We start from the raw sequence: 14,619 nt of genomic DNA on the forward strand, positions 1-14,619 counted from the left end.
CTTATATATGAAACAAATATGATTGAATGTGCGCCTTATAGTGCTGAAGGTCCAGTACATTAAAAGGTCCCGAAAGGATCTTGGAATGACATAGAATAGTGTATTAATAAGACAAGTATATACACAATATGAAATCATTCATCTCCATACAGACGACAGAGGTGGGAGGCAATGGTTGTTTTGGCGTCTAGACCCCGCCCACTCCCTTTTTAAAGCCATCATGTCCGCAAAAAAAGCTTTAGAGAACTTGATCTTGGGTAGAAAGAACAAGGGCAGCCGCAGCGCACCTGAGTCACCCCCGAACAAGGTAAGCTTTTCAATGGGATTTTAAAGCACAACTTCCACTGTGAAGCAAGATGTGCACTTATAAGCACTTTTCCCCCCCATGACTAATCATTTTCCTTCCCCCCGTCGCAGTGGTGCACTTTCCCCTACCAGCTTGGATAGTTCAACCAGTCATCAATATTTTTTATCTATTATTTTTTTTTTTTCACCCTCTGGTCTGGGAATAAAACATCCGTGCACCGGCGCACCTCCGGCCACCTCCGGCCACCTCCAACCACCCTCCAGCGGCCGCAGAGGCAAACCTTCGCCCGGAGATGCGCGCTCTTTATCCGCTGTCAGTCTATTGCGTCAGCCTCCTGTGCTTCCAGTTGCTGTTGGCGCAGGACCTCCTCAGGTGAGGACCGCTCGGATTGTCATTGGTGGAGAAATGCCATTTAAGCCTTTCACCTTTTAAGTCTACCTTTTGTCTGTCGTGTGCTGATTTGCTTGTCAATTTGACATTCTGAATAAGAACCTTGTCAAATACTAGATATCCCTCGAATATCGCGGTTAATGCAGATCAGACATGCCCGCAAAGTAGGGCCACTCCTATGAGAAAAAATAATAATATATATATAAATATAAAAATGTGAAACTATATATATATATATATATATAGTTTCACATTTTTATATTTATATATATATTATTATTTTTTCTCATATATATATATATATATATATATATATATATATATATATATATATATATATATATATATATATATATATATATATATATATATATATATATATATATATATATATATATATATATATATATATATATATATATATATATATATATATATATATATATATATATATATATATATATATATATATAGAATTTTTTATAATTTTCTTATTTATGTTTTTTTTACTGGGAAAACGCAATTTGTGGAATAGCACCACCAAATTTGTGACAATAAAAGCTTTTAATTGATTTTGATTTGATGATTTTCAGCATGGATTTTTACATTTTTATGAACTATATATTTTTTTAATTAAAATAAAATTAAAAGTTCATAAAAATGTTAAAGTCGCGCTAAAACTCGCAAGTGGAAGCCACTGCAAATTAAAAAAAATCGCAGGAAAAATCGCAACATAGTGAATTCGTGATAAGAAGATTCCTTCTTAACTTTCTTCTCTTTTCTTTTCTTTTTTTTTTGCATTTTCTATCATGACCCAAGTGGCTTTTATCTAGTTTTTGAGCAGATACTGAACTTTTCCAGTAGATAGAAAGGATGAGAAGGTCAAATGAAAAGACATTATGTTCGTTGAAATCTGTGCTAAAAAAGCAGAGGGAAAAAAATAAGAAAAATATAAAAATAGAGCCACTGTATCTTAATTATGATACAGAACATCCAAACATCACTTCAACAATTGCGCACATGTCTTCATGTGTTAATGCTAGCAAGTTTTTGTGCTATTATAAAAAAAACACACACACACACGCAGAATGTTTATGTAGTCTGTAAACATGAATGATGATAAAGAAAAGTGGAAAATTTAGTGAGATTGCCCTCTACTGGAACATTTAAGAATTGTTTCTTCTTCTAATGTTTCTTAATGAACTCATAAAATTAAAATGATGGGCTCTTTCAATGTTATTTTGTCATGATTTTGCTTGAAAGTATCCCAAAATATATTTTTTAATGAATTTAAAAGCCATTATTTGGTCCATTTGATTGGAACAATTTCAAAATGCACCTGTTGGTCTTTGGATAATCATAAAAAGTGTAATATAGAAGCAAAAATACAGAACTTGTCCAATAACAAGCTGTCCTGCCACACTCATTTTTAACAACTGTGAACATTATGGAGTCATTTTTTGTGACAAAAGTAGGAGTCCTTTAATCATTCTCCATCCATTTTGCCCCCAAAAAACCTGACACCGCAAATAGTAATAGTTCCCTCACCTCTTGAAAATGTCAATCTGGCTTTCATTAGGTTGACATATTGTCCAACTGAGGACGTTCTGTTCTATTTAAACTGACTGATAGTCAGGGATGGTTTCATCTTTTCTTTCTTTCATGCTTACTTTTTTTCTTTTTTAACACAGCTGCTGAGCTCAGTCATCTAGGCTTGTTACTAGGATGGGCAGCTATGGCCAAACTATGGCCCGCGGGCCACATACGGCCCCGCTAGGCTTTTTAATTCGGCCCAGAAAATGTTTTTTTTTCTTTTTTCCAAGATGGCGCATCACACGGAAGCCAGTGACAGTAGCTTTTTACCACTCTTATTTGTTTTTTTTGTGTTTTATAGTCATTTTATCTTTTTTAATTACATTTTAATATTTCTTAATACATTCCTCTTGACTTTACTTTGTACTTTATATTTTTAACTTTAATGATGAGTACGTTAATACTTGAGTCCTTTTTTCTGTTTATGTTTCATGTGTACTGTTAACGGATGCACTTTTTTTTTATATGTATCGTATCTTGTGCTGACCCGGCCCATCTGTCAAATTTTTGAAGTCAAAAAGTTTGCCCACCCCTGGTATAAAGCTTTAACGGTTCATTAAGAGAATGACCGTATTTACTCGTATATAAGCCGCTCTTGTAGGACAAAAAAATGATGACTGAATCGAGCGTACGGCTTATATGCGCATAAAAACATAACTTGCAAAAAAATCGCTATTTAGTCATTAGAAAGCATCAGGTTCTCATCAAAATAGACTTGTTTCTTTTTTTTAAATTGAATAATTGGATATTTTGCATTTACAGACATATTAACTTCCTTATGAGATTGATCCTGATAATGTGCTTTTGATTCATACAAAATTTTAGAAATACCACTTGTGATGATTTTTCTTCAGATTTTCCCTTCAAAGTAACATATTTGTACTTCCTATTAAAACCATGAATATGGAGGTGCAAATTGAGAATCAGGGGGCGGCTTGTACGCGAGAAATTGTCCACTTGTGATGATTTTTCTTAAAATTTTCCCTTCAAATTAACACATTTGTACACCCTATTAAAACTATGAATATGGAGGTGCAAATTGAGAATCATGGGCGGCTTATACGTGAGAAATTGTCCACTTTTGATGATTTTGCTGAATATTTTCTCGTCAAAGTAACACATTTGTACTTCCTATTAAAACCATGAATATGGAGGTGAAAATTGAGAATCAGGGGGCGGCTTTTACGCGAGAAATTTTCCACCTGTGATGATTTTTCTTCAGATTTTCCCTTCAAAGTAAAACATTTGTACTTCCTATTAAAACTATGAATATGGAGGTGCAAATTGAGAATCAGGGGGCGGCTTATACGCGAGAAATTGTCAAATTCAAAAACTTTATGGCAGCTTTCAGGGTGAGGCTTATACGCACAGGTGGCTTATATGTGAGTTAATACAGTAGCTATGTGGCTTTACATAACATCAAGAAAAAGCTGTAAAAGTTCAATTGAGCTTTAGTCAAGATCAGCTGTTGGAATTGAAATTCCTCAAGTTGGACACAAATGTGGCTCAAAATCGGGCTCAGACAGAATGCAGTTTATTTCATCATTTGGACTCGTGTAAAGTTTGCCTGAGTTTGCGGGATACTCCTGACTAAATATTTACTTTAAGAACCGAACAAATGAATGACACGGTCTGGCCGTTTGGAATTGTGTCGCAACCCCTTTCGGCACGTGCCTTTTCGTCCCTTTCGGTTTTATTTGCGTTGACGTTTCATGGAGAAAAAAAAAAAAAGAAGCAAGAACACCACCGTTATGACCGGCGCCGATTCTACAAGATGGGAGAATTCCACTGCAGATTAACTGGCTGAGACTTTAAATCCAAAAATCCTTAAAGAGCAGATTTCCGCGCGACACAAAAAGCCAAGTCCAGATATAGTCTGAGATGCATAATGTAGACAAACAAACATAACTTTTGTTTTCACTAAAAAAAATGACCTTGGGGGAGGTCTCGTTGCCCCAATTCCCGAAAGTCGAGGCTACGGTTCAAAAGACAGCTGGAAGTAGCATGCCACCAAAACACATCTTGATTAAATAAGCATCATTCCTGAAATAATTTTTGCTTGACTTGATGAATAATTCCGGTTAATTTGAGAGAATGGAGCTACCATTCGTTGAATTTGACGATTTTCTCGCATATAAGCCCCCCCAGATTCTCAATTTCCGCCTCCATGTTCACAGTTTTAATAGGGAATACAAATGTGTTAATTTGAAGGGAAAAATCTTAAGAAAAATCATCACAAGTGGACAATTTCTCGCGTATAAGCCGCCCCCTGATTCTCAATTTGCACTTCCATATTCATAGTTTTAATAGGGAGTAAAAATGTGTTAGTTTGAAGGGAAACATCTTAAGAAAAATCATCACAAGTGGACAATTTCTCGCGTATAAGCCGCCCCCTGATTCTCAATTTGCACTTCCATATTCATAGTTTAACTTTGGGAGTACAAATGTGTTACTTTGAAGGGAAAAATCTTAAGAAAAATCATCACAAGTGCACAATTTCTCGCATATAAGCCGCCCCCTGATACACAATTTTTCACCTACATATTCATGATTTTGATAGGGAGTACAAATGTGTTATTTTAAAGGGAAAATCTGAAGAAAAATCATCACAAGTGATATTTCTGAGATATTGTATGAATCAAAAGTACATTATTAGGATCAATATCATAAGGAAGTTAATATGCCTGTCTTTTTTAATGTAAAATATCTAATTATTCAATTTGAAAAAAGATGATCGCACATGTTTTTTTCTGAGATACTGTATGAATAAAAACCACATTGTTAGGGGCAATATCATAAGGAATTTATTCAACCAGTAATGGTTGTTTTCTCACTGCAAAACAGAAAATAACCAACAAATAGTAAATGTTACTTTGCTAAAATCTACTGGTGAAAAATAGTATAGCAACACCATAAGTCTTGTGCGCATATAAGCCGTACCCTTGATTCAGTCATTTTTTGTTACAAATACCTTATTTACTCACATAAAAACCACCCGCACATACAAGTCGCACCCTTAATGTTCCCTTAAATCTTTTGAATAAAAAAAATGTTGAATTAAAAAAAAAGCGTATAAATCTTGTGCGCATATAAGCCGTACCCTTGATTCAGTCATTTTTTTTGTTACAACTACGGCTTATATGCGAGAAAATATGGTAGGTCAGTCATTAATGGAAGTTGGCTCATTCCACTGCTCTTTCAAAATAAAGAGAACAGCTGTGGATTTAGCGCATGTTCAAAATGATTGAATGAGTGCTTTCTCATTATTATTTGGAATGTGTATACATTCAATTGCATTCTCATTTTATAGACTGTGACTAAAAGTACCTCTTCATGTCATGCAAAGTATTAAAATGAGTCCATTTATTTCAAAATACAAGCTGTTCGGATTGTTACACTGAGGCAATTTGATTTGACCTGCAAAATAACAAAAAGAGGGACAATTTGACCTAGAATAGAATAACAAAAGAGTTGAGATGTAGAAATGGGTCAACTCGACCCCAATATAATTAAAGGATTTGAAATCTAATTTGGCCTACAGGGCACACGTAAAAGTCTAAAATGTACTACAAAGTGGATGGCTTTCGCCCTGGTAGAACAGGCTTGTGCCACCACCTGGCGGACAAACACGGATATCACATTAATAACAGCCGCGGGGGGAGATATTTCCGCAGCAAGGGCACATTTTCATATGCTTTATTTATTTCATGACATTCATAAATTATTTCCTTATCATTTTCTTTCATTTTTTTGTGTATCCTCACATCTTTCATACAAAATTGGGACACTTTAACCCCATTTTAAAGGGTCTAAGTGGTAGTTTTGTGAGGACCGGGGAACGAATTAGAGAATTGACATATAAATGTCCTGCTCTACTTACGAAATTTTGAAGTTATGAAAAAAAACTTGGAACCAATTAATTTCTTAAGTGGAGGTACGACTGTATTTTTCCCCGTCATCACCCACCGGCTGCGAGGCTACGTTGCATCGCTGCATTATCAGCTGCCACTGTACTGCACAAACAGAGAACAGTAAAAAAAAAGGCAGGAAGATGAGGAAAAAGCTTTAAGTGTGTTTGTCAAACACTGAGCATATGGCCGGAGCTTGTTTGTTGAACTTGTACGCCGCCATGTAGAACATTGGCTGATTAACCAGATGCAGGTTTCCGGAACCCCAAAGAGCTTGGTTATTTTATTTCCCAGAAAATAATTTGTGCAAGGTCTGCTGAATCTCTCATAATTGCGGGTAATTGACATCCAATTTTTGCCGTGACCGGACGTTTGGTCGCCGGTCTTTTGGTCACCGGTCAAATGTACTTAGATATTAAACAGTATTTAGATATTAAACTCACTTTCTTAGATATTAAACTCACTCTCTTAGATATTAAACTCTCTCTCATGAATATAATTTTGAGAGCTGGTTTCAACAGTACTTAGATATTAACCATACTTGGATATTAAACAGTACTTAGATATTAAACAGTACTTGGATATTAAACAGTACTTAGATATTAAACAGTACTTCAATATTAAACAGCATTTAGATATTAAACAGTACTTGGATTTTAAACAGTACTTAGATATTAAACAGTACTTCGATATTAAACAGCACTTAGATATTAAACAGTACTTGGATTTTAAACAGTACTTAGATATTAAACAGTACATAGATATTAAACAGTACTTAGATATTAAACATTACTTAGATATTAAACAGTACTTAGATATTAAACAGTACTTAGATATTAAACAGTACTTAGATATTAAACAGTACTTAGATATTAAACAGTACTTAGATATTAAACAGTACTTAGATATTAAACAGTACTTAGATATTAAACCGTACTTAGATATTAAACTTCTCTCTTAGATATTAAACTGTCTCATGAATATAATTTTGAGAGCTGGTTTCAACAGTAAACTCTCTGTCACCATTTGACCGGCGTCCAAACGACCGGCAACCAAAAGACCGGCGACCAAAAAAAACGACCAAACGTCCGAGCACCATTTTTTCTGACACAAAACTAAACAAAACAAAACACACATCCAATGAAAGCTTGGAAAGTTAATTAGTTAGCTTGGATTTTTTTTTTCCTTCCCTAACTTCATCCTATTTTGGTTCTCCCCACAGCTCGGAACATCTGGACAAGCGTGACCAGTTTGAAGCGGATCCTCGTTGGGTCCCGGGTGCCCGAAGCGACTCCGCCATTTTGACAAAATGGCCACTCAAACACTTCTTTGGCACTAAGAGGACAGGAAGCAACCCCGCTATTGCCTGGGCCACACCTGTTGAGAACCCGTGGAGGCCCTCGAGAACCCGTCGCCACGCCCACCCCAGTCCTCGAGGTGGCCACCACTATCCCCACCATGCCCAGTTAATGCGAGTGGGTTGCGTGCTGGGAACCTGCCAAGTACAGAACCTCAGCCACAGGCTTTATCAGCTTATTGGCCAGAGCGGCAGACAAGACTCATCCCCAATTAATCCCAGAAGCCCCCACAGTTACGGATGAGCCCTGTACCCTGAAACAAAATGGCTCTATTTTGCTATTGACCTCTAAAATCTGCAGTAATCCCTCAAACATTGCGGTTAATGTAGACCAAACACGGCCGTGACAATTGCAAAAGAAGACCAGGTTCCGTTTGCAACTTTCAACGTGTATTTTCACATTTTTAGGAACTTTAACCTCCTAAGACCCAGACAATTATATGCTAAGCATTTTTATTTTCTCTTTGATATTTAGGCTAATTGGGACCGGTGCTTGGACGTTTGGTCGCCGGTCTTTTGGTCGCCGGTCTTTTGGTCGCCGGTCAAATTGTGACAGAGAGTTTACTGTTGAAACCAGCTCTCAAAATTATATTCATGAGAGAGTTTAATATTTAAGAGAGAGAATTTAATATCTCAGAGTGAGAGTTTAATATCTAAGAGAGAGTTTAATATCTAAGAGAGAGTTTAATATCTAAGAGAGAGTTAAATATCTAATAGAGTTTAATATCTAAGAGAGAGAGTTTAATATCTAATAGAGAGAGTTTTTTATATCTAAGTACTGTTTAATATCCAAGTACTGTTGAAACCAGCTCTCAAAATTATATTCACGAGAGAGTTTAATATCTAAGTAGTTTAATATCTAAGTACTGTTTATTATGTAAGTACTGTTTAATATATAAGTCGTGTTTAATATATAAGTCGTGTTTAATATCTAAGTACTGTTTAATATATAAGTACTGTTTAATATCTAAGTACTGTTGAAAACAGTAGATATTTGGATATTAAACTCTCTCCCTTGAATATAATTTTGAGAGCTGGTTTCAACAGTACTTAGATAATAAACTGTACTTAGATATTAAACTCTCTCATGAATATAATTTTGAGAGCTGGTTTCAACAGTAAACTCTCTGTCACCATTTGATCTGCGACCAAAACACCGGCGACCAACAGACCGGCGACCAAAATACCGACGACCAAACGTCCGGTCACGATTGGGACCTGATGAGTGTAAAAACAAAGAATGATCTTTTTACATGATATAGTTTCTGAGAAATAATATGTAGTTGTCCAAATTGTAGTCTTGTGACAACCAAAAATGTTGGACGCCAGGTCCTAGGAGGTCATTTAAAAAAAAAACAAATTAATAGCGGGAAAAAAATTGGAAAGAAGTGAATTAGCGATAATTGGGGGATGACTGTATTAGTCTGGTATTACAATAATAGATCATATCTCGAACACTGTTGCGTCTCTTAAACTTTCCAGTTCTATATTTGTTCAGTTTTTAACCGAGAATGTTTTTCACAGCCGGGACAACCTAAGCAACCTCAGTTGGACTTTGTAATCCTGTTAGCGTAAAGACGATAGCTTGTCTCCAACTCTCTCCTGCGCTTGGCTGATCAAACGCGTTGGGTTGGCCATGCGGTCTTTGCACTTTGCTGGTGCCAGGTTCGTGTCAGATCACATTTGGACGCGTTCAAAGACATAACCAAGAGCACCGGGTAGTACGAAGATTGATCCAGGAAACACTGGATACAGACAATGCAGATTTCTAATGAGGTTCAAGCTGTGAAAGCATGGCTGTCGTTTTGAAAAAAAAATGCTTTTGAGCTTCTAAATATTTGATTTATTTGCCATTCGGCTCAATGTCCTTCAATGTTCTACCTTTGGGATACTGGATGGAGATTTATTTATTACTAACGAGCATTTTGGTGCTACTAGATTTCATTTCTCACCGAAGAAAAATCAAGTAACACAGAATGGATGTAATGGCAGTCAAGCCCCCACGGTGGTAGTAGTGAGTACATGTTGAAGACGGGTTGAGAGATATAAAAAAAAAAAATTGGCGTGAAAAAAATTTGAATTTAGCTAAAAAATAATTAAATACAAACATGGATTTGAATAAATCCGCACTAATACCACTTTTCTTTAAATAACTGGAACTAGAATCCGGTTACGTTTACAGTCGTAACCCGATTAAGTCCAATCTTAACTACTCTTAATCAATCAAAACAAAAGCTGTTTGTGAATGAATGTAAAACCCAGGAAGTAAAAATAATTTAAAAAAATGGAAAAAGTACCATATTTACCCTCATATAAGCCGCCCGTGTATAAGCCGCACCCTAAATTTTTTTGTTATCAATAATTTTTGGTTGACTTCTGGTTAATTTGAGAAAATGGAGCGACCATATTTACTCGTGTATAAGCCGCACCCTTAAAATTGCCTTAAAAATCATTGAAATTTACCATTTCTCACGTATAAGCCGCCCCCTGATTCCCAATTTTCACCTCCACATTCATGGTTTTAATAGGAAGTACAAATGTGTTACTTTGAAGGGAAACTCTTAGAAAAATCATCACAAGTGATATTTCTGAGATACTGTATGAATCAAAAGCACATTATTAGGGTCATTATCATAAGGAATGAATTCATCCTATAATGATTGTTTTCTTACTACAAAACAGAAAATAACCACTAATAGTAAATGTTATTTTGCCAACATCTACTACTGGTATAGCAAGTCTTGAGCGCATATAAGCCGTACCCTTGATTCAGTCATCTTTTTTTTTTTTAACAAATATGGCTTATATGGGAGAAAATAGGGTAATATTCCATACAAAATGTCAACATTCAGTGGATTTATGGACCTAGGTTTCTGCGCGTGTGCTGAAATAGGATGTGGAAATAGCAAGGCCTTTCACGTGAGTCATAAGTTCTTGCCGCCAGTCGAGACTTTGGGTTTGACTCGGGTTTATTAAGCTGACCTAATCTTTGGAGTCATATGCAAGCACAGAGGGAATTGGAGAGATGCCTTCCACAGTCTCCCCTTTCAAAATAAAAAGCAGCAAAGTACATGTTGCTTAATACTTTCACATCAGGATTAGATTTGAATGTATTTTTTCACAAAAGATTGCTACATCTCATCATTTGACTTGTCTAAAATCAAATTTGTTCAAAGGCTGGTTAAAGTCAAACGCGCCATTAAGCCTATTTGTGATTGTCGTGAACTCATTGGCCGCCGTTGACCATGTGATCATTTCTTTTATTATTGACCAGCACTACATCGTTTTTTTGCGATTGCTTGCTTGTCCTTAGCAAGTGTTTTTTCCCCCCAAAATGTCACAGTTTTGAAACATGTCTGTGCACTCCATCTGTGAATGACGTGTAAATAGATGCCTGAAGTCGAGTTATTTAAATAATAATGTATTTAAGTAATATTTATGTGTTGATATGCGTATATTGCCAAAGACTTTATTTTGCTCCTTATATTCTTTAAAAGCATAAAACTATAATATATGTATATAACTCAAATATGTTAAATAAAGAGATGTCTCCACCTGCAATGCCTTGTTTTTCTTGTAAGACCATTGGAACTGTTTAATTATAATTATATATATATATATATATATATATATATATATATATATATATATATATATATATATATATATATATATATATATATATATATATATATATATATATATATATATATATATATATATATATATATATATATATATATATATATATATATATATATATATATATATATATATATATATATATATATATATATATATATATATATATATATATATATATATATATATATATATATATATATATATATATTTAATTCTTATTTTTTTATTTGGCTTGACTACTACATGGGTCGTTACAGGCATTAGGTGACCCAACTGGTGTCGTAACGGGCTGAACGTCAGTGGAAGGTTATGATAAGTAAAGGTTACATCACTTAGAGGAGTCAATGAGTTACAGTTGGTCAACAGTAGCAATAGAATTATATACCGCCATATATTTTATGTTGGGGTCTAGCATGTTATGGGGGAGGGGAATCTTGTTTTTACTTGACTGTGGTGTCCCCAACTATGTTAAATGATCCAATTTATGTTCAGTGTCCATTCAAGTATTGTACATAAGATGAGATATGAGACATGAGATATGAGAGATGAGCGATGGGATGAGATGCACTGATGCGGAGCGGTGCGGTGCACACTCATACCTATGGGCAATTTAGAGTGTCCAGTCAGCCTACCATGCATGTTTTTGGCCGTGACACACATAATCAGATATAAAAATAATAATTAAAATAATAACAACAACAATAATAACAATAATAACAATACCACCAGTAGTACTACTACTTCGAGTAGTACTACTACTACTACTACTACTACTACTACTAGTAGTAGTACTACTACCCCGAGTACTACTACTACTAGTAGTAGTACTACTACCCCGAGTACTACTACTACTAGTAGTAGTACTACTTCGAGTACTACTACTAGTACTACTACTACTTCGAGTACTACTACTAGTACTACTACTACTTCGAGTAATACTACTACTACTACTACTACTACTACTACTTCAAGTAGTACTAGTACTACTACTTCGAGTAATACTACTACTACTACTACTTCAAGTAGTACTAGTACTACTACTTCGAGTAATACTACTACTACTACTACTACTACTACTACTTCAAGTAGTACTAGTACTACTACTTTGACTACTACTACTACTACTACTACTACTACTACTACTACTACTTCAAGTAGTACTAGTACTACTACTTTGACTACTACTACTACTACTACTACTACTACTTCAAGTAGTACTAGTACTACTACTTCGAGTACTACTACTACTACTACTTCAAGTAGTACTAGTACTACTACTGGTACTACTACTACTACTTCAAGTAGTACTAGTACTACTACTTCGAGTACTACTACTACTACTACTACTACGAATAATACTAGTACTACTACTACTTCAAGTAGTACTAGTACTACTTGGAGTAGTACTAGTACTACTACTACTTCGAGTAGTACTAGTAATACTGCTACTTCGAGTAATACTAGTACTACTAATACTTCGAGTAGTACTAGTAATACTGCTACTTCGAGTAATACTAGTACTACTAATACTTCGAGTAGTACTAGTACTACTACTACTTCAAGTAGTACTAGTACTACTACTACTTCGAGTAGCACTAGTACTACTACTACTTCGAGTAGTACTATTACTACTACTTCGAGTAGTACTAGTACTTAGAGTACTACTACTACTTCGAGTAGTACTAGTACTTAGAGTACTACTACTACTTCGAGTAGTACTACTACTTCGAGTACTACTACTACTTCGAGTACTACTACTACTACTAGTACTACTACTGGTACTACTACTGGTACTACTACTGGTACTACTACTGGTACTACTACTGGTACTACTACTGGTACTACTACTGGTACTACTACTGGTACTACTACTGGTACTACTACTGGTACTACTACTGGTACTACTACTGGCACTAGTAGTACTACTACTAGTAGTACTACTACTACTACTACTACTAGTAGTAGTAGTAGTAGTAGTACTACTAGTAGTACTACTATGACGAGTACTACTACTACTACTAGTACTATTAATAACAATAATAATTATAATAACAAAAACAATAATACAATTATAATATTATAATATAATATTATAATATAATATAATAATAATAATAATAATAATAATAATAATAATAATAATAATAATAATAATAATAATAATAATAATAATAATAATAATAATAATAATAATAATAATAATAATAATAATAATAATAATAATAATAATAATAATAATAATAATAATAATAATAATAATAATAATAATAATAATAATAATAATAATAATAATAATAATAATAATAATAATAATAATAATAATAATAATAATAATAATAATAATAATAATAATAATAATAATAATAATAATAATAATAATAATAATAATAATAATAATAATAATAATAATAAAAATAAAAATAATAATAATAATAATAATAATAATAATAATAATAATAATAATAATAATAATAATAATAATAAGAATAAGAATAAGAATAAGAATAAGAATAAGAATAAGAATAAGAATAAGAATAAGAATAAGAATAAGAATAAGAATAAGAATAAGAATAAGAATAAGAATAAGAATAAGAATAAGAATAAGAATAAGAATAAGAATAAGAATAAGAATAAGAATAAGAATAAGAATAAGAATAAGAATAAGAATAAGAATAAGAATAAGAATAAGAATAAGAATAAGAATAAGAATAAGAATAAGAATAAGAATAAGAATAAGAATAAGAATAAGAATAAGAATAAGAATAAGAATAAGAATAAGAATAAGAATAAGAATAAGAATAAGAATAAGAATAAGAATAAGAATAAGAATAAGAATAAGAATAAGAATAAGAATAAGAATAAGAATAAGAATAAGAATAAGAATAAGAATAAGAATAAGAATAAGAATAAGAATAAGAATAAGAATAAGAATAAGAATAAGAATAAGAATAAGAATAAGAATAAGAATAAGAATAAGAATAAGAATAAGAATAAGAATAAGAATAAGAATAAGAATAAGAATAAGAATAAGAATAAGAATAATAATAATAATAATAATAATAATAATAATAATAATAATAATAATAATAATAATAATAATAATAATAATAATAATAATAATAATAATAATAATAATAATAATAATAATAATAATAATAATAATAATAATAATAATAATAATAATAATAATAATAATAATAATAATAATAATAATAATAATAATAATAATAATAATAATAATAATAATAATAATAATAATAATAATAATAATAATAATAATAATAATAATAATAATGATAATAATAATAATAATAATAATAATAAGCCGGGGGTGGTTAGCCTGTGTGGAGTTTGCATGTTCTCCTCGGGCCTGCGTGGGTTTCCTCCGGGTACTCCGGTTTCCTCCCACATTCCAATGA

General features: G+C 32.9%; 1 protein-coding gene across 1 annotated transcript; it reads left to right on the forward strand.

The window, feature by feature from the left end:
• Nucleotides 1–257: 257 nt before the first annotated feature.
• adm2a (adrenomedullin 2a) lies at nt 258–8,560 on the forward strand. The gene is made up of 3 exons (XM_077709847.1): nt 258–307; nt 418–679; nt 7,421–8,560. The coding sequence occupies exons 2-3, from the start codon at nt 600–602 to the stop codon at nt 7,797–7,799; spliced, it is 459 nt and encodes a 152-aa protein (XP_077565973.1). The 5' UTR covers nt 258–307; nt 418–599; the 3' UTR covers nt 7,800–8,560.
• The last annotated feature ends 6,059 nt before the right edge of the window (nt 8,561–14,619 follow it).

The sequence above is a fragment of the Stigmatopora nigra genome, chromosome 23 (genome assembly GCF_051989575.1).
Source record: "Stigmatopora nigra isolate UIUO_SnigA chromosome 23, RoL_Snig_1.1, whole genome shotgun sequence".
NCBI classification, from domain to species: Eukaryota; Metazoa; Chordata; class Actinopteri; order Syngnathiformes; family Syngnathidae; genus Stigmatopora; species Stigmatopora nigra.